Source organism: Heterocephalus glaber, unplaced genomic scaffold (genome assembly GCF_053883595.1).
Source record: "Heterocephalus glaber isolate CG9 unplaced genomic scaffold, H.glaber_assembly_v1.0 deba00000738, whole genome shotgun sequence".
Lineage (NCBI taxonomy): Eukaryota > Metazoa > Chordata > Mammalia > Rodentia > Bathyergidae > Heterocephalus > Heterocephalus glaber.
In genome coordinates this window covers 10,217,884-10,245,041 of record NW_028258161.1, presented here as the reverse complement: position 1 = coordinate 10,245,041, position 27,158 = coordinate 10,217,884, and the positions used below count along the sequence as shown (strand labels likewise).

At 37.4% G+C, this 27,158-nt stretch overlaps 1 protein-coding gene across 9 annotated transcripts in view; it reads left to right on the top strand.

Moving 5' to 3' along the window:
• Wac (WW domain containing adaptor with coiled-coil) overlaps window positions 1-27,158 on the top strand; it is an 81,805-nt gene that overhangs the window by 24,029 nt on the left and 30,618 nt on the right. For all 9 annotated transcript variants that reach the window (XM_013078479.3, XM_087206953.1, XM_087206955.1 and 6 more), the window contains exons 4-5: window positions 22,258-22,364; window positions 27,024-27,139. In XM_013078479.3, coding sequence (XP_012933933.1) covers window positions 22,258-22,364; window positions 27,024-27,139 — 223 coding nt within the window. The remainder of the gene's footprint in view (window positions 1-22,257; window positions 22,365-27,023; window positions 27,140-27,158) is intronic.

Genomic DNA, 27,158 nt, shown 5'->3' with positions numbered 1-27,158 from the left:
ACTTAATCCCATTGATTTTGTCACTTTCCAAAGCAATTTTGGAAGTCCTCTTTTGTGAGTGTGTTATGAAATGTGATCAGAAATACAGTGAATGCTTCTGCTGAGTGCCATCCTATTCTAAAGCCTTGTTAAACATCACAGTATGTCCTCATCTACTTTATTCATTGGATCTGGCATTATGCAGCTTGGGGCTCTTCCCGAGTCAAAATGAGTGTGAAAGGTGGACGTCTTGAATCAATTCAGGACATCAAGCCAGATAGAAAATGCAATTAAAGACACCAGCTGCCTGCCTCACAAGCACAAGGTCCCAAGTTTGATCCTCAGTACCCACCCCCTCAAAAAAAGACACTCACCAAAGAGGACTTGGAGAACTACTTAAAGTGACAAGAACAATGGAATAAATGTTTGAAGAGAGGGGAAATATTTTGAGAGGGATTAAGTGCAGTGCATCTTTTAGCATAATATATTTTTAAAATTTAAACATTCACTATATTTTGTAGTCACACCTTGTACTTAGGATATTGTAAAGACTTCTAACCTCTGCTTTTTGTTTTTGTTCTGGTTTTTGGAAACAGGGTCTCACTATGCAGTCATGCTAGTCTTGAACTCACTGTGTAGCCTAGGCGATCCTTCTGCCTCAGCCTCCCCAGTGCTGAGATTGCAGGCATATGCCACCATGCCTGGCTAACCTCTGTTTCTTGGGAAATTCTCCTTTTGGTGCCTTTATTACATCAGAAATTTTCAGATGTTTGTCATAAAGATTGTGAGGCATTTTACATTAGTACTCGATTTCTCGCCTGAATGTGCATTAAGCTATTTTGGATTAAGGAATTTTTTTTTCCTGCTAGCAATCTTCTGCTCATTAAAAACTTTACCACTTTAATCTTTTAATGTATACTAATTTTGGCAGAAGTTATCCTAAACATTAGACAGTGGTAGTTGCATACTGATTACTTAACAGGCTGTTAAGTTAACATTCTTTGGAGCAAGGGAGGGCTGGAAACTTTGCATTTATTTGTTCTTTCCCTTCTTTGTAGTACTGTAAATTGAACCCAAATTTATGTGCATGCTAGCCAAGCAAGCATTCTGCCATTGAGCTATACCTTAACCCTACATTTTAGTTTTGTTTTTAGAATAATTTTCTCCTTGCTTCAAAAACCAAAGTGTATAGTAATAACTGTAATTTTAAAAACTTGATAAAGATCACATATACTGAAGGGTTTTAGTGTAATGGTTTGGTAAATTAACACACCTATCACCTTCTATGCTGTGCGATAGATCTGCAGGGCTTGTTCATTGTGTAACTGAAAGTTTGGATCCTTTGACAGGTGTCTCTCCAACCCTGTTTCCACCTACCATTCTGTTCTCATCTGTGGGTTCACCTTTAGATTCCACATATAAATGAGATCATATAGTATTTTTTTTTTGTCTCATTTGGCTTAGCAGATGTCCTCCAGGTTCATACATGTCACTGCAGATGACAGGTCCCCCTTTTTTTGTGGCTGACTGATACTCCTGTATTCACGTCCCACATTTTTGTTACCTGTTCAGCCTTCTGAATATTTTGGTTGTTTCCCTGCCTCAGCCATAGTGAATGCTGCTACAGTGAACATGGGGTGAGATATAAAGATAGTGATTTAGGTTTCCTTTATGCGGGGTTACTGGATTGTATGGTTTTGATTTTTTGAGAAACCTCCATTCTCTTTTCCTTGGTGATTATTCCAATTTACATTTCCACCGACAGATGATGGGTTCCCTCGAGACCCTCACCAACACTTGTCTGTTTCTTGCCTTTTTCATAGTAACCAACCCTGTGTATGGTGTAATACCTTTGTGGTTTTGATTTGTAGTTCTCTAATGATGAGTGATGCTGAACATCTTTTCATGTACTGTACTTCCCAGCTATTTGTATGTCTTTGAAAAACGTCCATCCCTTCAGGTCCTTTGCCATTTGTTTATTCATTTGTTCATTCATTTGCTGTTGAGTTGATGAACTATCTATATGTTTTGGATATTAATACATTGTCAGGTAATTTGTCTTGAAAATATGTTCTCTAGTTTGCCTTTTCATTTTGTTTCCCTTGTTGCACAGAAACTTCTTAATGCAATCTCATTTTTCCTTTTGGTGTAAAAACCACAATGTCAAGATTATTGTCAGGAGATCGTCTCTATATTTTCTTTAGGAGCTTTATAAGTTCAGACCTTACATTGAAGTCATTAATCTTTTTTGGTTTTAGTTTTTGTATATGGTGCAAGACAAGGGTCCACTTTATAGTCCACTTTTCCTTAAACTATATATTAAAGAGTCTTTTCATTCCCATGGGTTCCTGATTCCCTTGTCAAAGAAAAGTTTACCATAATTAACAGGTTGATTTTTTTGAGGTGCTGTGTTCTATTCCATTGAATGTGTATGTCTGTTTTTATAATAGTATGATGCTGTTTTGATTACCATAGCTTTGTGATATAGTTTAAATTCAACAGTACAATACCTCCAGCTTTGTTCTTTTTTTCTCTGAATGATTATTTGGCATCTTTCGTGGAAAGAATTAAGTTTAACTGAAAATGATGTGAAAGAGTAGGAGACTAGTGCTGCCTTGTACGAAAGTGAAACTGAGTAAGGAAAATGAGATATGCTTAGGTAGTAAAAATTGCTGTTCTGTATAGGAAGGAGGAAGCTAAGCAGTGTGGATATAGAGGTGAGGGAAGTACGTGTCAGATCTTTGGGGAAGAGTATATTTAAAGAGGGATGGCTACCAGTGTTTTTTAGAAGAGGGAAAGGGATAAAAGGTGAGCTCAAAGAGCTAACAAGGGCCAGATAATTCAAGGCCTTTTAAGATTTAGGCTTTTCTTTTGAATAGAATTTTTCATTTTTGATGAATGAGTGGCTTAATCTTAGCAAAGAAAAAGGACCAAATGGAGAAGTAGAGCGATCATTTGGGAGACACTTATGTTAGTTAAAATTGAGACTGATGACTTGGATTAAAGTGATAACTGTTAGGTAGAATGATGATGGCCCCATAAAAGAACAGCACCAGCCTGAGTTTAGGGTTTCAGGAGGTTTTTGGACTCCAAAGGAGAGTCCAAGTTCAGGTTATTGAGTGGGATCTTCTGTGGGATGGGCTTAGGTGGGGTGACATGGCGGGGTGTGAGACTGGGGGAGTGGGAATGGCTCAGTACTTGACTAGAGCATCAGGTGCTGTGATCTAGTAGGTGGGACAAATGTGGTCTGTCCTAGCAGAGCAGGCACTTCCTGGGGCTAGGGTGACTGGGCAGTTGGACAGACAAGAGTCAGACCTATATGAATAGCAGTAAAAGTGGTGTGATTTTGGATGTATTTTGAAAGAATCAGTTGACAAACGAGTCATTAAGAGTGACTCCCCAAGATTTTTCTTTAGCCCAAGCAGCTGTAAGCTGAAACTGTCATTTATTGGAATGAAGACTACAAAGCCAAAGGTCTGAGGTGAGGTAGGAGGCTAGTTTGGTGATGATTTGGGAGAGGTTGTCTTACATCTGAGATTCTGGTTAGGAACCAAGTGGAGAGTTGAGTAGGCAGAGTCAAGTTCACGGCATCAGTTTTGGGCTGGAGTCATTAACATAGATGGGATTTAAAGCAATGAAAGTACCCATGACAACATGTAAATGAATGGTGTGACCAGATTGGACAAGTAGAAAATTTGCCTACACTACAATACACAGAAAAAGTGAGACCTGAGGAGTAATCTGTGTTACTATGTTTGGAAACTAGGAATATGAGAGGAGACTAGCAAAGGAGACTGAGGAGTGGCCAGCAGACTAGGAAGAGAACCTAGAGAATGTCTCCTGGAACACCCAAGCAAAGGAAAAAGCATTTTGAGTACGCCTGAGTGCTTGCTTGTGTCTGAGTCTGCCACAGAGAGCATTGGTGGCCTTGGTGAGAGCAGTACCCGGTCTTGGGAATGAAGGCTGAGTAAAGTGGAGTTTTAGAGATTGGAAGGCAAATATAGTGAATTCCAAAGCCATTACTGGAATTTTGCTATGAAATAAAATAGAGAATAATGGAGTGTATCGTTGAGAGAGTTAGTGTACAAATTAAAGAGTTGGTAAATAATGTCATGTTGATAGTTTTGAATTTGAACATTAGGGAAACTTTTAGGAGATAGTAAATTTTAATAATGTTGACAATATTTAGGCATTTCATTTTGTACTTCATTTGAAGAGGTTAAATAGATTGTCTTATAACCAAGTGGCAGATATTATGTAAATAGTACGTCATCATCAGTGTGGTACAGGAAAGTAATAGCCATAGGCCAAGGATTCCAGGCCGTTACTTTGGTCTTCCACTTAACTCTGACTTGGGCTCATTTAAAAATTATTTTCAGTGATTACAAGTTTGAGGTCAGCTTGGGTTACATAATTAGTTCAAGGCCAGCCTGAACTACATAAAGAGATACTGTCTCTCCAAAAAACTTTTTTTTACATTAATATTTTCTGGTTTTTTGTTTTTGGTATCAGGGATCACACTCCGGACCTTGCGCTTGCGAGGCAGGTGGCAGAACCACTGAGCTAAATCCCTGGCCCTTTTTTTCTGAACTGTAAAGTCCTTACTCATAAAGATTTGCTTTAGGAGTGAAGAAAATAATGTCTTCAAAAATCTGTATTTCCTAGAATATAGAAGTTTAAAAATGTTACATATCATGTTAAAAATTTTTACTTCCTCTTTTTTCTATCAATGAGTAAAAGAAATTTCTCCTTGGATGTATACACAAAGAACTATAACATATTACTCTTTCAGCCTTGCCATGTTCAGGTAACTTCTTCATACCTGGAGAAAATTTTTGTGTGTCTTTGATTTTGGCTTTATTCACAAGCCTGATGATTTTGTTCAACAAGGTAGTCAAGTGAGATGTAGCAGATAAACAGAAAAAGAAAGATGAAATATGGCCCTGCTTTTTGGCTAGTCAAAATCCTTTCCTAGCTACTAATTTTTTTAAAATAATTGTTAAAATTTAATATTTTGTACTAATCAATTAGATTTGGAAATTTTACAGTGTGCCTTTAAGTCTTTTTAGTCCTTGACATTTTTCAAGTGTAGGGACTTGGCTTCTGAAATGGCATCAAATCCAGAAATAAAAGAAAAATGTAGGAATAGAACAGTTGGGAAAGTGATGTGGGGAGTTCATTGAGTGGCTGATTTTGTAGCTAGAAGGCAAGGTGAGTTTTTGAGAATATTTTGGTGCTGACTGAAGTCATGGAGGTGGAAAAAGAGATACCGTGGAAGTATATGATGTATAAAAGAAAGAAATTGATAAATGAGATTCCATCAGGATTTAGAATTTTAAATGACATTGTTAAGAAAATAAAAAGTAATCCTTAACCAGAACATATTTATAATATATATAACATGACCAGAATATATAAAGAACTCTTACAGCTCATTAATAGGCAACCCAATTAAAAAGTAGACACAAGATGATAAATAGCACAGCACAAGGAAAGGTGTGCAACACTAGAATCAGAAAAATACTAATCAGTACAATAACAAGATCAAATTATGCACTCATTAGGGAGATGAAGTTAAAAGTTTTAAAAGAATAAATGTCAGCTTAGGTGTGAACCAGTTAGAACTTTCTAAATACTGCTAATGTGAGTGTAAAATGATAAAACCATTTTGGAAAACAATATAGAAATTTCTTGTATTACTGTTAAGAACCAACAGTTCTGTTCTTAAGTTTTTACTTAAGAGGAATGAAAACACATGTTCACAATAGATTTGTACATACAAGTTGACTATCCCTTATCTGAAATTTTTGGGACCAGAGTGTTTCAAATTTTCATTTGAAATCCACTTAATCTGCAAAGAGGATAGCTACTCCTGCTTTTTTTCGGGTTCCTGTCACATGGAATATTTATTGTTTTCCACCCTTTAACTTTCAGTCTGTGAGTTTCTTTTTGAATTGTGTTTCTTGTATGCAGCAAATTGTTGGATCTTGCCTCTTGACCCATTCTGTGTCTTTTGATTGGTGAAATGAGACCGTTAACATTAATGGTTACAACTGATACGTATTGACTTATCATTGTCATGACTTTCCTTTTATTGGATTCTCCCCCTTTGCATTTAATTTCTTGTCGTGCCCAATGGATTCATTCTGCTGGGCTTCCTGGGGTTGTGATCCTCATGGTCTGTTCCTAGGATATTGTCTAAAATTTTTTGGAGTGCTGGTTTGGTATTCATGAAGTTCCTAAGGTGCTCTTTGTCATGAAAGTATTTTTTTTTTCTCCATCAGTTTTGAAAGATAGTTTTGCAGGGTACATCAATCTGGGTTGGAGGCTGTTTTCCTTTAGGGCTTGAAATACATCACTCCAAGCTGTTTTTGCCTTGAGGGTTTGCATTGAGAAGTCTGCTGTGATTCTGATGGGCTTGCCTTTGTATGGGATTTGTTTCTTTTCTCTCACTGCTTGTAGAATTTTGTTCTTCTGTTGGGTTTCTGGGATCTTAACAATTATATGCCTATGTGTAGATGTTTTTTGATCAAGGCTAATTGGAGTCCTATATGCCTCACTTATCTGCATGTCAAGTTCTTTTCCCCTGCTTGGGAAGTTTTCTGCCATCACTTCTGCAAATAGTTTTTTTATGTCGTCTGCACTGTCTCCTCTCTTCATTGACTCCAATCAGTCTTATGTTATTCTTCTTTGCATCATCTAGCAGCTGCTGGATTGATTTCTTGTGGTCCCTTACAATTTTAAAGCAATTTTTCTTTTCCTGGTTACTAAATTGCAATCTTATCTTCTATATCTGAAATTCTGTCCTCACATTGGCTCATTCTGCTGTGTAGACTTTCAGTGGAGTTTTCAATCTCCTGGAAATCTGTTTGCATCTGTTTTTTATGTATTCCATTTGTTTCCTATATTGGGATTCCATCATGTTCCTCAGGTCCTCTATTTTTTTATCTGTGTCCTCCAGATTTATTAATCATGTCTTGCGCTATGGGCACAATCTCTGCTGTTACCTGAGAAATTATTTCTGATTTCATTTTTTTCTAGATCCTCTTTTGTTGCCAGTTCAGGAAATCCAGATGGTTGAATATCAGAGTGTTTCATCTTGTTTCCCTTTGGGATTGCTTTAGTTGATCTGGAAGTCTGGTTTTGAGACATGTTTACGTGTCGTCTTCTCATGTCAAGGTGGGTGCTAGCACCTGTGCGGCTCACTTCCTCTGGCAAAGTTTATTTTCTTATCTTTTAAGGTAGGCTTATGATGGCCATCTGTGGTATCGGGTGTGGAAGAGTACAAAAGAACTGTCTGCACTCTGGAGATCCGAAGGATCCAGTCAAAGGCTGGGACCTCACTGCAGAGTCTTGTGTGAGTTTTTACCAGGAGGCTGGAGGGTTTGAAATGGAGGACTGAAGGGTCTGCGCTGGATGTCCATGGCAAAGGCAGACTGGAGCTCTTTTGAAGAAACAGAAGCAGTACTGCCTTCTTCATTCCACTTTTCTTTCCAATCCATCACTTGTACTTTTTTTTTTTTTTTTTTTTTTTTTGGTGCCGGGGATCGAACTCGGGTCCTTGTGCTTGCTTGGCAGGCTACAGAACCACTGAGCTAAATCCCCGGCCCAACTTGTACTTCTTAACAGGAGAGTAGAAGGAACAGTCACACCTGGGTTTAAATTCCCTTTGTCTTTCTCTGGTTAACATTTTTTCTTAATTCACTGGTAGATTTGCCTGCAACTGTAGAAAATAATGCAGCTATGCAGTAAACATGTTTGTCCAGTTTGCCACAGTGATTACATCTTGCATAACCACAGTGTACTGTCACAGCAAAGAAAGTGACACTTTTTCGATTTTGTTACTTTAAATAGTTTATGCTGGGTATGTACTTAGTTCCATGCAGTTTTATTACATGTTAATGTGACCATTCCCAGTCAAAAATCTCCTGTGCTACTTTTATAGCCACAGCTGTGTGGTAGCCTGTAGCCTTCCCTATTCATCTGTTTTGAGTCTACAGTTTTGTCCTTTTAAGAATGTTATACATGGAATCATCACACAGTTTTAACTTTCTAAAACTGACCTTTTGTTCACTTAGCATAATATTCTTGAGTAGCGTACCTGGGCTTGGATGTGGTACAGAGCATGCCTTACATGGCAGGAGCTCGTGCTCAGTCCTCTGCATCCCCTCCACGCTCAAAGAAGTACATTCTTGTTTTAATGATGAATATTCTGTGCTTTTGGTGTGTCACAGTTCAACCATGTATGTGGATTGTTAGAAATACAGCTGCTATGATACTTGCTTGTAGATTTTTTGTGTGATAACTTTTCTTTTGTAATAAATTCCCTTGAGTGCCATTGCTGGATCTTAACAGCAGATTTTAACTGTGTACAGGGGCTGATTAAAAAAATGGTGTATGTTTAAATAAAAATTAATAACAGTAAAAGATACACTGACATTAATCCCCTTCGGAATTTTCTCCCTTGTTTTGTGCATCTTCTGGCTCTTAATGCAAAGTCAAATTGACCATGAAAGGTAAATATGTGGAATCAGTTCAGGACATCAAGTCAGCCACAACGCTGCAGCTAAAGATATTCACAAAAGGGCCCTTCCAGAACTACTTCAGAAAATGGAAAGAACCATGGAATGAGTAGGCTTGAAGTATGGAAGGGTGTAATTTTAGGGGGATTAATGACATTGTGTCTTTTACTCTAGTAAATTTAAAAAAATTAATCATTCTCTCTATTTTTTAATCTCATTGCATGCTTTTAGTAACATTTGTAAGTTGGAAAATCTTTGCATACCGTAGTTAATTATCAAACTATATTATTGTAGAGTATCAGGATTTTGTAATTTTTCTCTTCCTAATCACATACTTTTGTAAGGACATTATAGAAATACCTAAACTTCTTTTAAGGAAAGGCATTTAATAACCAGATGCTAATAAAATGTTTTCGGTGTATGTAGCCAGTGGAGAGTACCAATAATTGTACTCTCATTTGCTTTTCATTTTGCTTGGAAAATAATGTAAGAGACTCTTCTTAGATAATATGTACTTTAATATTTGGTTAGTACATACTGTGAGTGGAATGTGGGGGGGTGTTGGTAACCCCAGCCCTTTGAGAGACTGAGGCAGGAGGATTTCAAGTTCAAGTCTTGCCTAGACAACTTAGTTGAGACCTTATCTCTTAAAAAGTTGAGATGTAGCTCAGCAGTAGTGTGCCCTTAGGTTTTATCCCATTGCCTGCCCCTCTGCCCCACGCAAAAAAAAAAAAAAAAAAATACTATGGAGCAAGTTTATAGTATAGATTTATCCAATGTATTTAAGATAGTGATTTTTTGTTTTTGTTTTTGGTGCTGGGGATCGAACTCAGGTCCTTGCACTTGAGCAGCAGACAGCGAAACCACTGAGCTAAATCCCCAGCCCCTTAAGATAGTGATTTTTAAGCTATCAGTCTTTTGAGCTACTATTTTCAGAGGTACATTTTGCTGGCATTCTGCATTTTAAAGACATTTAAAAATTAAAGGTAACACAATCTAGAATCTGGCATTTATAGCAGTTTCATCCCTACTATACTACTATACTGCCACTATTTTTTAAAATACACTTAAAATACTTCCACTACTTAGAATAAAACTGCATTTCTACATGTTAATCTGCCTTTGAGGATTTAGGAGTCTTGAAAAGATTGTAGCGTATCCTGCTGCTGTAGCTGACCTGTGGTCTCTAAGCCTGGTTCTGGTTCTCTTTTTTTTTTTTTTTGGTACTGGGGATCGAACTTGGTACCTTGCACTTGCAAGGCAGGCGGCAGCACTACTGAGCTAAATCCCCCTGGTTCTTCTTAAGAATTACCTGGAAAGTTAAACCAGAAAGTCCAGACTGCTAAAAGTGATGTGTATACAGAACAAGGAATTACAACCTTTTTAAAGCATCTTAAAAGTTATATTTTGAGTAAATTAAAATTTGCTGTATGTCAGTCATTGGGGTTAGGGTTTGGTACAGTACTTAATAGTTACCAAAATAAACACTTGGTAATCAGAATGGTTATTGATTAGATCATAAGCAGATAAATTTAGCTGGATTCAGTGCATTCTTTTGCTCCTCAAAGTGCTGATAGCTATTCCATTTGCAAACTTGTTTTAATTTTTTATGATTCACTTTTATAGTTGCTTTTCATCCAAGTTATGGATGCTTCGGTTTTTTAATTCTTATATATTTGAGAATGTTCTAATGGTGTTGCTCATGAATGACATACTGAATTGAAAATAATTGAGTCATTTATTTTTTTCTCTTAGCACAAAACATTTCGTTGTTTTCTGGCATTTAGTGTTACCGTTGAAGTCTAGGGTCAACTAATTTTTATAAGTAACATGCTTCTGGTTGGATGCTTTTAGAATTTTTTGATGCATAAAAATCACTACTAAGATGAAGATATAGACTTTATTACAATGGTACCTCAGTTCACAAATGCTTTTGTTTAGGAACGGTTTGGAAACAGAAGCATTTGGCAAAGGTTTGCTTTTGTTTGTGAACTCTGCATCAGGTAATCAACACAACCACGGCCATCTTTTCCACACAGACATGAACTTGCCCATCTTTTCCAGAATCATCGAGCATATTAAGTTCATGAACCGAGTTACCACTGTACTATTTTCTGGTACATGGTAAGCCATTTTCCATCTGATGGTTCAGATTGTCCTTTATTTCATGGGTTTGTTCCTGAAGTGTCCCTTCTGTTTTGTTTTGGGTTTTTTTGTTTGTTTGTTTGTTTCAGGACCTCCAGTTTTGCACATTGTCTTCACCTTTGACTACCTGACATCTTACCTCTAAGTGCTTTCATCTTTGTCCTTTTGTCTTATATGCTTTGTGATATCTCTGTTCTATGTTCTTTATGATTGACATTGCTGGATGCATTGTTGATTGTTTCTTCTAAGGTGTTTTAATTTTTCCAGTGATTTCGTTTCTCTTGAGTTACTCTTATTTCTCCCAACTCCTGCCCCACACTTCTGCATTATTTTTTCTTTGTGTTTTCTTTCAGTTTATGTTTTCATTACTCTGAGAACAGAATTTGTCTAGAATGTTCTTGGTTTCCTGAGAATTCTTTGAGAGAATTTTCTTTGCCTATGTATGTTGTATGTGTACTTATTTGGTCTCTGTATAGGCTCTGCATGGTACATTTCTGCATACTTGTCCTGAGTAAAATCATTCTGTTGGGCCATTTTACGCAGGCAGGCAGGCATTGTGCTTATATTCTTTTGATTCTGTCTATTTGCCTGAACAGTATTTTTTTTTGGTACTAGGGATGGAACTCGGGTCCTTGAGCTTGCAAGGCAGGCGGTGGAACCACTAAGCTAAATTCCCGGCCCCTAAAGTGCCTGAACAGTATTTTAACTGTACCCTTATAATTTGATGGTTTATACTCTGAGTTCAGGGAAAGGGGTGTAGAAAATATATATTTGAAAGAGAGTGACAAATTGGAGAGGTGAAGTTTTCTCTAAACTTTCACTGGACTTATTCTTAGCAAGAAATCCCATCTATAGAGTTCCATGCAGAGGTTTAGATGACCTTTCCTCTGATTCAGGCAGTTCTCTGCTTTTTGGCCCTACCTCCAAAAAAAAGTCAGAGTGACAACCCTTCTCTCCCACCTCTTTTGCCTGTCATAAGTATGCAAAATATGTGGACTTGAGAGGAATTGGAATTTAGGACGTTCCCTGTACTTCAGTATGGATTTAATTTTCTCAACCCAGTGCCAGTTGAGTTGTGGCTATTCTGTTGTTGCTTATGATTTACATTTTCTTTTTTGATTCTTGTAAAAAGGTTAATTTTGATAAATGCTGCCTCACAAGCGCAAGGTACTGAGTTTGATCCCTGGTATGGGGAGAGGGAAATAGACAACAATACAGGAGAATTCTGGGGGGGGGGGGTTGGTACCGGGTATTGAACTCTGGTACTTGCCGCTTGCGCAGCAGGCAGTGAAACCACTGAGCTAAATCCCTGGCCCTTCTGTGGTTTTTTAAAGCTAGGGGGAAAATTAGGAAGCCGTTTCTCTAGAAAGAATACTCTTTAGCTTTTGTTATCCTTAGAGATAAACTTCTGACATGCTTTTTCATAATGCCCCAGTGCTGTGTATAAGCATCAAAAAATACACTCAGAAGTGAAAATTAGGTTAAGTAATTTTGAGAAGAGCTTGTCCAGAAGGTGACATTCATTTTTTCCTTAATTTAGCATATAGAGCCCTTGAATAGTCCTTAGCTTAATTGGTCTTTACCTCTCCTTATTAGCTCACTCTCACCATGTGTCTTCCTATGTTTAGGCTGTTGCTCATATTGTTTTCCTTGACTGAAGTTTAGTCTCCATTTCGTTGTGCACAGTTGAAATCTCTTGTTAGATGATCTTTATAGTTTGTCTTACAATCTTAATGTAACAGTTTTAAGTGTGTGAGATATAATGAAGACATAATGCATAACTTTATTTATTTATTTATTTATTTTGGTGCCGGGGATCGAACTTGGGACCTTGCGCTTGTGAGGCAGGTGCCAGAACCACTGAGCTAAATCCCCGGCCCCATAATGCATAACTTTTAAGATTATGTTGTGTTCTCACCCCTTCTCAGACTGAGAATTGACTACCATATGCTTTCTGCAGTTGAAATCTGGTATTACTTGCTTGACTAGAGTCAAGAGGTAAAATTTCTTGGCGATACCTTACAGATGTGGTAGAACTTGTGCTGTTCTCTTTGTACATACTTTATTCTAAAGGCATCAGGTTAGGAAAGTATACTCAGGTTTTCAACTTTAGGATGTACTCATCCCTTTAGAATCTTAAAATAATTTGACGGAATTAGTTCTAAAACTGACTTAAAAATACTATTTTCTCTCAAAGGAATACTTTTTATTTTATTATTATTATTATTATCATTATTATGTGTTTTCTTATTTTGAGACAGGATCTCACTAGGTGTATTTCAGGCTAGCCTTGAACTCACTATGTAGCCCAGCCTGGCCTCAAACTCAAGGTGCTTTTTTTTTTTTTTTTTTTTTTTTTTTTTTTTTTTTTGTATCAGGTATCCAACTCAGGACCTTGCACACACAAGGCAGTTGGTGGCACCACTGAGCTAAATTCCCGGCCCTCAAGTTGTTCTTACCTCAGCTTCCCAAGTGCTGGAATTACAGGGTTGCACCACCACACATCCTATTATTATTGCTATTGTTATTTTATTTTGAGTGTTCTCAACCTGGTTAGACTCAGCTACTCCTTTAGAAAATATTTTACCATAGCTAGTTTTTATTGGTGAATTGAGGCCATTAACGTTGATGGTTATAACTGACATGTATTGACTTATTCTTGTCATGTTATTTTCCTGTTGTTGGCTCTTTTGTTTTTTATTTTTCCCTGATCTCCCTTTAATTTCTTGCCTTGCCTGATGGCTTTTCTCTTTTGGGCCTCATGGCATTGTGACGTTCATTTGGCTTTTTCTAGGATATTGTTTAGAATTGTTTGGAGCGCTGGTTTGGTATTCATGAAGTTTCTTGGGTGTTCTTTGTCATGGAAGTATCTTATTTCCCCGTCGATTTTGAAAGATAGTTTTGCAGGATACATCAGTCTAGGTTGGAGGCTGTTTTCTTTTAGGGCTTGAGATACTTCATACCAGGCTCTCGACTTGAGGGTTTATGTTGAGAAGTCGGTTGTGATTCTGATGGGCTTTCTTTTGTATGTGATTTGTTCTTTTCTCTAACTGGTTGTAGGATTTTGTTCTTCTGTTGGGTTTCTGGAATCTTGACTATTATATGTCTAGGTGTCGATTTTTTTTTTTATCACAGCTAGTTGGAGTCCTGTATGCCTCAATTATCTGTATGTCAAATTCTTTTGCTCTGTTTGGGAAGTTTTCTGTCATTCTGTGAACAGTTGTATTGTTTTGTTTTGTTTTTATGTCATTTGTACTTTCTCCTGTTTTTTCGTGGACTCCTATCAGTCTTATGTTATTCTTCTTTGTGTCTATAGGAGCTGCTGGATCGATTTCTCATGGTCCCTTACTATTTTTAAGTGATCTTTCTTTTCATGGTCACTAACCATAATCCTGTCTTCTGTCTGATATTCTATCTTCACATTTTCTCATTGTGTGAAAACTTTAAGTGGAGTTTTTAATCTGGATATCTGTTTGAATCTCTTTCATGCGTTCCATTTTTTTTCCTATGTTGGGGTTTCATGGTTTCCATTTCTTACACTGGGCATTCAGGGCTTCCATCATGGTCCTGAGCTCATCTATTTTTTTTTATCTGTTTCTGTTCTAGAGCCTCTAATCATGTCTTTCATTCTGCTCACCGTCTCTTTAGTTATCTGGAAAATTATTTTTTAATTTTTCTAAAGCCTCGTTCATCTGTTTGGTTACTTCCTGTGCTGTCAGTTCAGGGTGTCCAGGTGGTTGATATCCGATTTTTCCACCTCGTTTCCCCCAGAATTTGCCTTTGGTGAGCTAGAAGTCTGGATTTGGTCTTACTTAGCTGTCCTCTCATTTCTATTTTTATTGTTGATACTGTCCTTGGTTTAATTCCTGGGTTGATACTTCAATATTGTAAGTATCTTTGTTGCTTGTATTTAGAACCATTACAGAATGATTGTTTCTCAGAGGTGTCTTCCAGATATAGCTGGTCTTTAGGTTTTGAGTCTCTAATGACTTAGGCAGTCTCATTTTCAGTATACCAGGAAGAACAACAACTACAGTGGTCTGGTGAGCCTTTATTGCAGGCATTCTCTTCACTTTGACAGTGGGCTTCAATTTTCATCATGGAGCCTCAGAGAGACCCTCTGTCTGTTCACTTCTTTGCTCTACTGGAGCTCAAAACGATGGCCTTTATGACCCCCTGCACCTCTGTGGTGTGGATCCAGGTAGCAGCACTTCCTGGCAGCCAGTGTGTGTGGGTGGGGGGGTGTCCTCCTGCTGGTGGCCCATGTGGCTTGGCTCTCACCATGGCTTTTTTTTTTTTTTTTGTACCAGGAATCGAATTCAGGTCCTTGTGCTTGTGCAGCAGGTGGCAAAACCACTGAGCTAAATCCCCAGCCCCACCATCGCTAGTTTTTAAAAGATACAGGGCCAGCTATGTAGCTCAGTGGCAACACACCTGTCTGGCAAGTGCAAGGTCCTGAATTTGATCCTCGCTACCGGAAATTAATTAATTGAGATGTAACTCACCGTATTTCATAATCACCTCCCAAAAGAACTGTTCGTTTGTTGTCCCATCTTTCCTTCATTAATTCACCGGTTAGTGACTACCATTTTTCCCTTCCGCCTCCAACTCCCCAATTAGGGATGTATTTTGTTTCTGTAGATATTTCTTCATCTGTATATTTCATCTAAATTGATTATATGTTACATGGTCTTTTGTAATTGGCTTCTTTTGCTTAGGATAGTGAATTTAAGGTTCATCCACATTGTATCATGTCAGTAGTTCTTTTTTACTCTGGTTAAAGTTTCTATACCTTAGTAATTCTCAGATTATAGAGTACATTTAAGTTTTATTACAAGAAAATATCACATTCATTGTATTCTGGATTTACATAGCCATGTAACATTTTCTATTCAAAGTGTCCCATAGGATTTAATTTAGAGAAAAGTTAAAGAGTTAGGTGCCATGTCCCAGCTAAGATATTCAGCGTCATATACAAGGTATAGTTTATTTTTTGGTAGTAGTACTACTGATGGGTAATTCACATGCCATACAATTCATTTAGTTAGAGTACGCAAGGCATTGGTTGTTTTTTGCGGGGGGTGGGGGGCAGTACCGGGGATCGAACTCCGGACCTTGTGCTTGTGAGGCAGGTGGTGGAACCACTGAGCTAGTAAATCCTGGCCCAAGGCAGTTTTTATTATCTTCATAGTTATGCTGCAACCATTAAGTCAGTGTTTGAACATTTTCTTCATGAAAAAGAAACCATTTAGTGATCAGTCTCAGTCTATATCTCCAGGTCTAGGAAATCACTAATTTACTTTTTCTCTACAAATTTGACAATTCTGGATGTTTCATATAAATGGAATCAGCTGCTGGGGATTTAGCTCAGTGGTTCCGCTGCCTGCCTTGCAAGCGCAAGGTCCCAAGTTCAATCCCCAGTACAAAAAAATACAAAAATCTCATAAACTGGAATTACAGTATGTGGCCTGAGTGGATTATTTCACTTATCATAATTATCTTCAAGGTTCATTTATGTTGTGTTGTATTCTTTTCCATTGCTTATAATACTCGATTGTACAAGTACAAAACATTTTACAGTTTACATTTATAATTTTAAAAATTACATGTTTACATTTGTAAATACCCTATAAGTGTTAGGTGCAAGAAAGACACAGCTCCAAATGGAATAATGTTGTATGTAGTTTTCACAAACTGATTTGTTTCACTATGCTAAAAATACTTAACATAAAGTATGACAGCACTATTTTTAGAACAAGCTTTATTAGTATAATTAAGTGAGAGTATTTTTTAAATTTTTCTTTGCCACTTTAATGTTCAATCCTAACTGATTAACAGAGGAATCTGCTTGATGGCCTTTTGGGACAGGTATTTCATAGCATTGTTGTCAGTGGTGAGGTTTTTTTCCCAGATTTTAAACAAATTGGTGTAAGTTCCAAATAAAATCAAGTGCTAATCCTTGTGATTTGCATAGTAGTTATTTCTGGAAAATTTCGTCCTAATAGCTGGGTGTGGTGGCCGGCATAGTGCCTGTAATCCTGGCACTCCAGGATGTTGAGACAGAAGGACTGCAAGTTCAAGACCTGCCTGGGTCATTTGGGGGGGAATTAGTGACACCATTTCATTCATTGTATAGCTATACCTATTTTTATTCATAGAAGGCACCAAGACTTACAAATCAGAGGACCGAGGCCCTGGTAGTGAATTCGGGTGGTTGTTGTGTTCTGAATAAAGTCACAGGTGCTGTAAGATTTTGTTTCTAAGTAGAGAGAAAAATGTCTCCTGTTTGGAAAAAATGGGAGGGACAAGGGGGAACATTGCTCAGTTCGAAGGCCTTGGGTTCAACCTGCAGTACTGGAAAAAACCCCAAAAGTAAGTCCCATTAATCAAATGTACCCAGAATATTTTGGCATATACTGAATATGAAATTTTAAAAAAATTATTATTATTTTTGCTATTTTTTTCCCCCAGTACCGGGGATGGAACTCAGGACCTTGTGCTTGCAAGGCAGGCACGGTGCCACTGAGCTAAATCCCAGGCCCGAATATGAAAATGTTAATGTGGTACTTTGCATTCTTTCTGTACTAAGTCTTTGGCTCTAGTGTGTATTTACACATACAGCAGTTCTCAGTTCGTGAATCTGGTTTCAAGTGTTGAGTAACTGGGTGGGGGCCGTAGCCGTCATGGAGTAGAGCTTAGACCTTACACCATGCAGTAGCTGACTGCCACGTGCAAGCCCATTTTTACACTACTGATCTATTTCCCCTTCCCCCAAAAGACTGCTTAGCTACAGTTTTGGGGTTTTTTCCCACCAGTTAGCTGATACATCATTGATAATTGCAGGATGGCTTCTATGTAAATTGAAGTTGTGTTGGTTCATGTGGGAAATTTTTTTTCCTAGGGAAGTAGAATGAAAACTTGTTTATTTGAAAAACTGCTTACATTTCCCAGCCTCACTTGATGTTACAGAATTATATATCCTTCTGCTTTCCCCACTAATGTCTAAGTTCTCTTTTCTAAACAGGTGGACGTTGTAATTAATGCTGGTTTCTTGCTTGGTCACATTTGTTTTCCTACACTTTTTGGCCTGTTTCTCAGAATACTCTCCCAGAACCCCGGCTTTCTCAGACTGTAGGTTATATCCTGCTCACTGTTAAGTCTATCTTCTGAAGTTTTAGGATGCCAAGCAGGGATTATACTGCCTTTTGAATGCTGACAGTTTTGTCAGAAAAAATGTCAGCCTCATTATAGTCATTAGTCTTAACATTGTCTAGTCCAGGAGTCAGCGAGCTATTTTAAAAGTATGATTTAGAGAAATAATATTTTAATCTTGTGGAACTTAATCTCTTTTGTAAGTAAGAACAAAAGTAGCTCACAGCCACACGCAATTAGCTATAGGTGTGTTCTGATAAAATTTTACTAACATAAAACAAGCACATAGCTGGCTGTACTTTGCTGATGTTTGAACTCTATTCTGAAACCAGCATAAGAGTCAGATCGTTACATCTCCATTTGAAGTTTCTTCGCCTGAGCACTAGAAACTTAAGCACTTTGCTCACCCTTAAAAGTTCTTCAAGTTACAAGTATAAACATTAACTCCCCCAAAGAAAAAACTGCACACAAGCAAGTAGTTCTCAGTCATATCCCTTTTTCAGAGCCCATTAAGACTATCAGTCCTAAATTGCTTAATGTTTTTTGTTCATTTTTATAAATTACTTAATGTTGAATTAAATATTTACCGCTTAAATCCAGCCAGTAATGCTGTTTCCTGGAGAGACGTTTTGTTACAAGGAGCCAGCTTTTTCTTGGTAATTTATAAAGAACAGGGGGCACAGTTTTCCTTTCATTGCTTCATTTAAGTCAAACATTGGTAAGATCTCTCAACAGTATATAATGTGTTGTCTTCTTGGTCCCTTGAATAATCACTGTATTTTTTATTGTAATTCTGAATGTTTCATAGTCTATTTGGAAATGTTTTCATCCATAAGTACATTTTCTTGGCTTTAGACTCTGTTGTAGTAAGAGAAATAATAAAAAGACACATTTTTACCCTGAAATACACAAATGGATTGGCATGGGGTTGGTTGTAGAAATTAATATGAGATTTTAAGGTAAAATAGATTAAAAAGGAATTCTGTGCTGTGTCGCACTTCCTTTATTACTCAGAAGTCCTAACCACACCAGCACCAGCACCTCGGTCCTGGTGAGTTGTGCACAACACTGCTCTTTTGCCTGCTTGCCCCATTGGCTTTGAAAGTTTCATGGAGAGAGTCAAAAGTTCAAGTGAAATAGCTCCAAAATGCTTTGTCCACTATTGTGATAGCTTTCATTGTAAGAAAATTAATTTTGTTTAGCTACTGTTGTGATGATATTTGAGACATTTATCTGTCCTCCCTTTGCCATACTGTACCTCCAATAAAATCTCTTCTCGTTGGATTTGAATTTTACTTAAGAATGTTAGTTTATTTTTAGACTATTGCTAAAAATATCTTAATCTTCTCCCTTTTTAGTTACTCATGTCAAGTAATCTAGATAAATTTCTTCTATAGAGTGAGCAGTTCAATCCCTATCCAGAAAGCTACTGTCTTTGAAAGTGAGTTCCCTTCTTAACCACTGACTCAGTTTTCTCTTTAAATTCTTAGGCTAGTGTTCCTTGATGGTTATAGTTTTTGATTATTAGGCCAAGCCCTCTGAAAACCCATAGGCTAGACCTCAAAGCTGATACCCTCATTCTGGTGGGAGATTTACCGTTTCTTTAGAGGTGAGCACTTACTGATTGGAATCCCCTCCAATACTTGCATTTTCTTCCATAACCACTAAAGAGAGCGGGATTTCTGGGTCTTAATCTTGTGAGAGTTCACTAAACTTATCCATAAAATAGCTTCTTTGTTCATAGAGTACCTTTCAAGTCTTTCAATCTTATTTCATTGATTTAATGATGGACCATTTTGTCCGAGAGTGTATATAAATAAATGTCGGAGTGAGGCATCTAGCCAAACGTTTCTCTAATAAATTACTTGTGTTCATTTCAGCCAGTAATAATCTATTGGTCTTTCTCCAATTATTAGTGATATTATTTATGAAAATTTCTACAGAAATAGCAACTCTGAGTAGTACATGCTCTGCCAAAAAATGTATACATCAGGAACATAAAAACTTTGTATAAGTATTCCAATACTAAATTGATTGGGACACCATGAGATTAATATAAGTTACCCTTGGCCCCTACAAAAGTTACAAGAGGTGCTCATAGTGAAGGCCTTGAGCTTCCAGGCATCTGTTAGTATGGTGTACAGCTGAAGTGTGTATACTTTCTCTTTTTTGGGGGACTCAATATATTCTAGTAGTCCATACTGGTTTACTTTTATTTGGAAGGGGAGGGGGAATTGAGTTACGTCTGAAATATGGAAATTTTAGCACCAGTAAAAGATTTTCTGAAAAATGTGAATTTTCCTTGCTAGTGAGTGTTTAGGGATCCTGACACGATTCCTGGGTTCAGTGATTCTCTCTGAAGATTCATAGTCTATCGTCATTGTAATGACTGTGACTTTCAGTAAAAAGGTACAGAGCAGAATCAGCCAAGGAAAACATGAGACACAGTAGAGTAATCCAAGTGCAAGCTTTCAAAGGTCCTCTCACAGTAGCCTGTGATAAAGAATGCCCTTCATTCTTCAGCAGCAAGTTATGGTGACTTGAGGAATGCTATCTATCAAGGAAGCTCAAGGCTTTTACATTGGACTTGGCTCCTTTCATAGGTATTCTCTGCCTAGCACATACCAAAAATTTAGGCGTTGGTTAGAAAAGCAAGTGTTCGGCATAAGACTTGTAATTTGTGCTAAAACTTGGGCATCATAAGCAGTTCATAAGCCCCCACATACCTACCAAGGGGTGTCTATGCAAACAGGCCTTAGTGAAGATAGTCTCAGGCCTTTCTGGTAACTTGGCTGCACACTAAACTTATTTTTTGTGTGTATGTGTTTGTTCTTTAGCTGTTTATTAAAGGACTTTTTATGGACTGTACTTCAAAGGGGCTTTAGTGTGTTTTATATAGATAGAACATAGCAAAATAAGTAGATGAAGAAACCATTAGGCTTTTCCAGCAAAGTGCTGCTTGGGAAATTACCCTCTGTTGTACCACATACACTGTCCTTAAGTAAATACTGTACATACTCAAGTGGATCCCTTTTTGTCTTTTGTGACACAAGTGGCTTGCGGGGCGGGGTGGGGGGGTGGGGTTGAGTCCGATACTGCTTTCCTTAGAATCTTTGTCAAGGGTTGAAAGTTGACTATTGCCACTTCTTTTGGCAGTACTTAATCTGTAAGCTGCTACCTTGAAAAGTTAATGTGCCCTTGCCCTTGAACTCAAAAGGCTTCTAAACCCACCTATATGTGCTCCCTTCCTTCTGAATTCTAATTTTGCGTAGATCTGCTATTTCTACTTGGATGTATGTAACCTTATAGTCACGTCATCAGTCTCAGTTCTCCTTTCATTCACTTAGCTTTTCCTGTTGGTTGAAATAGTCAGTACTTACTCATTTCTCACTTACTTAGCCACTATTATTCTGACTAATTTGTGGCTTACTGGACCATTTAAAATTTGTTTCCCTCACTTTGCTCATTTTGGTTAGCCTCAAAGCACTGCCAGCTGTCTGCCCCTCCCCCCACTCCACCCCCCATCAAACTTGGGACCTTGTTCTTGCCAGGCAGGTGTAGCACCACTGAGCTACAAGCTGCATCCCCACCTGTTTTTTCGTTTTTTAAATACCAGCTGCATTGTGTTAACTTGCTACCCAAAAAAACCCTCTCTAGGTATAGAGAAAGAAATTGGAGCACTGATATGTTTCTGAGTTTTTGCAAGTTTGGAATTTTATCCATTGGCTTTTCCTAAAACAACTGAGAAACTCTTTGAGTTGTGTAGATTTTTGAGACGACTCAAGAGGTACTCTTAAGCAGTTTAGGTAGAGTTGATCTTGTTAGGAGACACTTAGACCATTTTTTTCCATCTTGAAATTGGATCCCTCTCTGTAAACACATTTTTTAAAACTTGATGGTATTTCAGTTAAAACTTGGCGTGATGGGCCAGAGATACAGCTCAGTGGTACCACTGCCTGCCTCGCAAGTGCAAGGTCCCAAATTCGATCCCTGGTGCCCCGCCCCCCCAATTGCATGACTATTAAAAAGCAATTTGTGGGCTGGGGATGTAGCTTAGCAGCGCAGTGCCTGCCTGGCAAGCATGAGGCCCTGAGTTTCATCCCTAGTACCAAAAAAAAAAATCAATTTGGGAAGATGATTTAAGAAATTGATATGTAAAAACATTGATAATAGTGACCTTTTAGTTTTGTATCAGTTTAATTTTTGTTCCCTTTTCTCTGCATGTATGACATTTTTCTTCAATAAAATTTAAGCCAAAAACCCTGAAAGTTTCTTAATGATGCAGATTTTCAGCTGTGTAATGTATTTTTAAACCACATGTATAGTCATAAATATTAAAGTACGAATCATACACATTATGCTCATGTAAAAACTGATGATAGAACATCTACAGATCACATAGTGTGACAAAATCCTGATGAAATGCCATTGTAATTCACTCTATTCTTTATTTTTCAAGGGACCAGTTACTCTCCACAAGAAAATTCACACAACCACAGTGCTCTTCATAGTTCAAATTCACATTCTTCTAATCCAAGCAATAATCCAAGCAAGACTTCAGATGCAGTAAGTATTATATAAACGTGCCCAGTTATTTTTTAGGATAAAGTACAAGTAATAATCCCATAGCTAATCTTAAATCTAAGGGCTTTTTTTTTATTATTAGATTCACATTCTTGGGCCAGGGATTTAGCTCAGTGGTTCCGGTGCCTGCCTCGCAAGCGCAAGGTCCTGAGTTCCATCCCTGGTACCCACCCACCCCCCCCAAAAAATTTCACATTCTTGTAATCCAGGCAATAATCCAAGCAAAACTTGAGATGCAGTAAGTACTATAAACATGCCAAGTTATTTTTGAAGAATAATTATTGGAAAAAATAATCTCACAGCTAATCTTAGATAATAAGGTTTTTAAGACCTTCAGACTTCTTTAAGGTTTAGTGTTACTTTTTGCATAATACATAACCTAGCATTTATTTATTATGTGCTCTATACTTTACCAGACACTGTAGATTTAAAAAGTCCTCAATAACATTAAACCTAGGGGCCAGGGATTGCTCAGTGGTAGTGCACCTGCCTCACAAGCTCAAGGTCCGGAGTTGGATCCCCAGTACCAAAAAAAAAGAACGTTAAACCCAAGGAGGGATTGTAAATATTGTCAAAAGTTTAGGTTAATGAAGTAACTGTTAACTGATTTTGAATTTTTACTGTCAACAAAATTCAGTAAAAATTTTAATATATTCATTTGGCAGAAGATTAAAGAGATTTTAATTTACCAGACTCTGCAAGCTTGTAGACGTACAAAACTAAGATAATATAGCTCATCTTAGTTTCAGATCTGTAGTGGAGACAGAAAAGCAAACAACACACTACATGTTAAAGTTGCTTTGAAAAACCCTCAGGACGGGAACTCCCAGCTTAGATTAGGCAGATATTAAATAGTATGAGTAGTGCTTCCCAAAAAGTTGAACATAAATTAGCTAGTTCAAGGATTTGTATTCAAACAGAGGAACACTTAGAAAGACAATTGTGTGAAATAACGTAGGATGTTTGGTAAACTTCAGGGATTTTGATTATGTGGAAAAATTAAATTTTGATAAAGAGATCAGTGGGGACCGGACCATAAGAAGCTCTGTATCTGACCAAGGTATATGAATTATGTAGAAAGGCAGTGAGGAGCTTTTGAAGGATATCATCGGTATAGTAATACCATATTTGTAATTTAAAAATCATCTCAGCTGGCACTTCCACAGTGCTTTTCCACAAATCGGTATGGGAAAGAAACAATAGAAGGAAGGTCATCAAAATTATAGGATGACAATTCAGCAAATTTTGCCTTGGTGGTTTGGATGAGTATCATACCTTAATTGGAATTGGAATGCTTTCAGGATTTACTACTTTTTTCCCTTTGTTGAAAAGAGATAGTACATTGTCACAGAAAATTGGAACACTGACAATATTTGGGTAGATAAAGTATGATAGTTTAAAAAATGGTATTAGGGTCCAATTAGGAAAACGGAAATGGGATTTAATACATGGGGCCGGGGATTTAGCTCAGTGGTTCTGCTGCCTGGCTTACAAGCACAAGGTCCTGAGTTCGATCCCTGGTACCAAAAAAAACCTAGTTTTAATTTTTCCCTTCTCAATACCCCATGTCAGTTTTGAGTTTTGGGAAGCTTTAAATTCATTCCAATGTGATGTTTTATTCATATTCCTGTCCTGCTTGTGATCAATTGTCTTCTCTATTTTTTTGTTATTTATTTATTTTTATTTTGGGGGGGGATGGGGATCGAGCTCAGGACCTTGTGCTTACAAGGTAGGTGGTGGAACCACTGAGCTAAATCCCTGGCCCCCTCTTCTGGGTATTTGAGTCTCCTGAAATCTGTTTGCAACTAATCTTTCTGGAGGAAGTGCTTTAATTAAATAAGTAAAAGAAAGATTTTTCAGAATTCTTGGTCACAGGAAATGCCATCTTTGGTATTTAATCAAGTGTTATATGTTAACAATTTGTAAATTCTAAGATTAACTTTTTTATAGTTTTAGAGAAATGGTAGTATAGCTTAAGAGAGTAGAAAAGGGAATGCTTTTTAAAGAACAAAGTAACATTTTTGTAAGAGATCCAGAACACATTTTGGATGCAAGGAGAGATTAGATAGATACATAACTTGGTAACTTTTTTTTTTTTTTTATGGTACTGGGGATCAAATTTGGGACCTTGCGTTTGCGAGGCAGGTGCAGAAACCACTGAGGTAAATCCCCGGGAGTAACTATTGTTTTCTAGGGCATTCATTCTCATACTTTTTTTTTCAAAAAAGCTTTTATGTGGGCTTCATCACCAAAATATACTATATTAAAAATTGATGCAGATTTAAAAATCTTTATTTAAAATTAATCATAAACTTCTGCAACTTTTAAATTTTTTTTTTTTTTTCTTTTGGTACCGGGGATCGAACTCAGGCCCTTGCAATTCCAGGGCAGGCGGCAGAACCACTGAGCTAAATCCCCGGCCCAACTTTTAAATATCTCTTTAATGCCTGATTTAGACTTAGAATTTCATACCTGTTCCTTTCTCCAATGTTTTTTTTTTGGTACTGGGGATCGAACTCGGGACCTTGCGCTTGCAAGGCAAGCAGCAGAACCACTGAGCTAAATTCCCGGCCTCTCCAGTGTTTTGTGATACCAGATGTTCTGTAAATGTGCTTGAGATGAAGGGGGAAAGATCAAATCGTTTTAGTACTGTTAAGGAAGTAGTTTCCGTCTTATGAAAGAGTCTTGGGTTCCCTAAGGTCTCTTGGAGAAGTGCTGTAGAGCCTGTGTTGGCCACCACTCAAGGCTCATTTAGAAAAACTGGAAATGTATACAGGCCTTTGATTAAGCTTGGTTCTCAGTTTTAGAAATTCATTTTGTAATAAAAAAAATTCAGCACTTGCCATTCCAGTCTGTTCCATGTCAGTATTTTAAATTACCTCTTTGCTTTTTTCTTAATTTCTTGGGAATGGAAATGGGGTAGGGAAGAGAGGTCAGAGTTCCTATTAATATATAGGTAGAATATATAACCTGGGACACTTTTTTGTCAAGTAAAACAATAGTACTAACCTAGGACTGGATAATAGTATATTAGACCAGTACTCCTCAAGATTCTGGGCAGTATAAACTTTTAACTGTCCTGAAGATTGTGTCCAGATGTAAATTAACTGATGTTAAATACATTTTTAGTTAGACTGATTCTCACACCACCCCCACCCCACCACCCCGGTTTGGTGAAAGAAGCAGTGTGTTTATATATTGTTTCAAACTCCTTAACTCCCCCTGCCTGATAGGTGACAGTTTACCATCACATTGAGGAGCACTGGTTTAGACTACATGGATCTAGTCTAGTGTAGTGTCTTTTGTCTGCTACCCTCAGATCTCATTCACCTCTCCGTAACCCAGTAACCCTATGTAACTATTTGATAACATCCATAAAAGGGATCATTTGGCATAATTTAGATAGAGGTGATGAAGAATTTTCTGAATTTGGCCTTTTGTAATTAGGTTCCTGACCCCTGCTTGTAGCTTACTGTGGAAAGCTGGAGGTTGAGAATTAGCTCTCTACTACTTCTAGAGGTCTGGAGGTACAGGGCTGATGTCCAGTATCATCATTATTTTGAGATGTAATCTAAGATTCTAAACATGTAGTAGAATTTGCAATATTTTTCTAGCTGCCTAGAAAATTACTAGGGGATTTTCAGAATCTGTGGATTTAGTGAGGAAGATTAGCATTTGGAAACCAGAGTTTTTGAGCCATTCTTCTCATCACTAGTGTTGTGACATATAGATAGTTTACAAGTTCTCTAAGCTAGCTCTGTCGTGGGGAAAATTAAGGCTTGGAGGGAGCTGGCAGTGAATAAGAGTTTATTTCCTCTCTTTAAAATTGTGCCACTCCTCACTGTGGTGACCCCAGAAGGCTAAGCCACCATAGTACAACTTTGTCATATTGGTCACAAGCTTCTATGAGAAAATAGTTAAGGAGTTCAACCAGAAGGAAAATTGAGATTTTATCAGACATTCTCGGGCCAATAGAGGACTTAAATGAGTCTTTCAGATTTTTCTAATTTTATTGTAATTTTAATTGCTTATACAATACTTGCATGAGACCATCTCTGAAAATTTTTGAAAGGCTGATTTTAAATTCTGGTTAATACTTCATTCATCTCATAGATTTGGAGGGTGAAACAAATTCATAGCTTTTAATTGGTTTTCTGTTTAGTTTTTTAAATTTGTGGTGCCATTTTTCACTGAGTGCATGTAGGCAGCCGTCTCTGTTACACTGTGTATCATTGCTGTTGTGCCTTAGAGGTTAGAACTGCTGATTTCATGGCATCATAACAATTGAGAGTGAGTTTCAGCAGTTAAAATTATGCTAAGGAGGAGCTTTTGTGATGCTTTCTAAAGTCAAAAAGAGTTTATTATCTTCACATTTTTCTTCTTATGCCTAATAAACTAATATTCATTACCTGTTTAACATTTATCTTTCTGGTGCTTTGTTTTCTTTGAAAGACCTAAGTGTTCTTTTGTATACTAGTGTTCTAAAATATATACATATGTAATTAGACTGTAGATCAGAGTACGTATATATATCTTTTCCCATATGTACACTGTGAAAGCTATTGACAGTCTGTCTCAGTATTTCCTAATAGGTGATTATATGATATGAACATTTTCTAATTTTTAAAAATTATTTTTAAGCCTTATGATTCTGCAGATGACTGGTCTGAGCACATTAGCTCTTCTGGGAAAAAATATTACTACAATTGCCGAACAGAAGTTTCACAGTGGGAAAAACCAAAAGAGTGGCTTGAAAGGTACCACATTAAATATTTC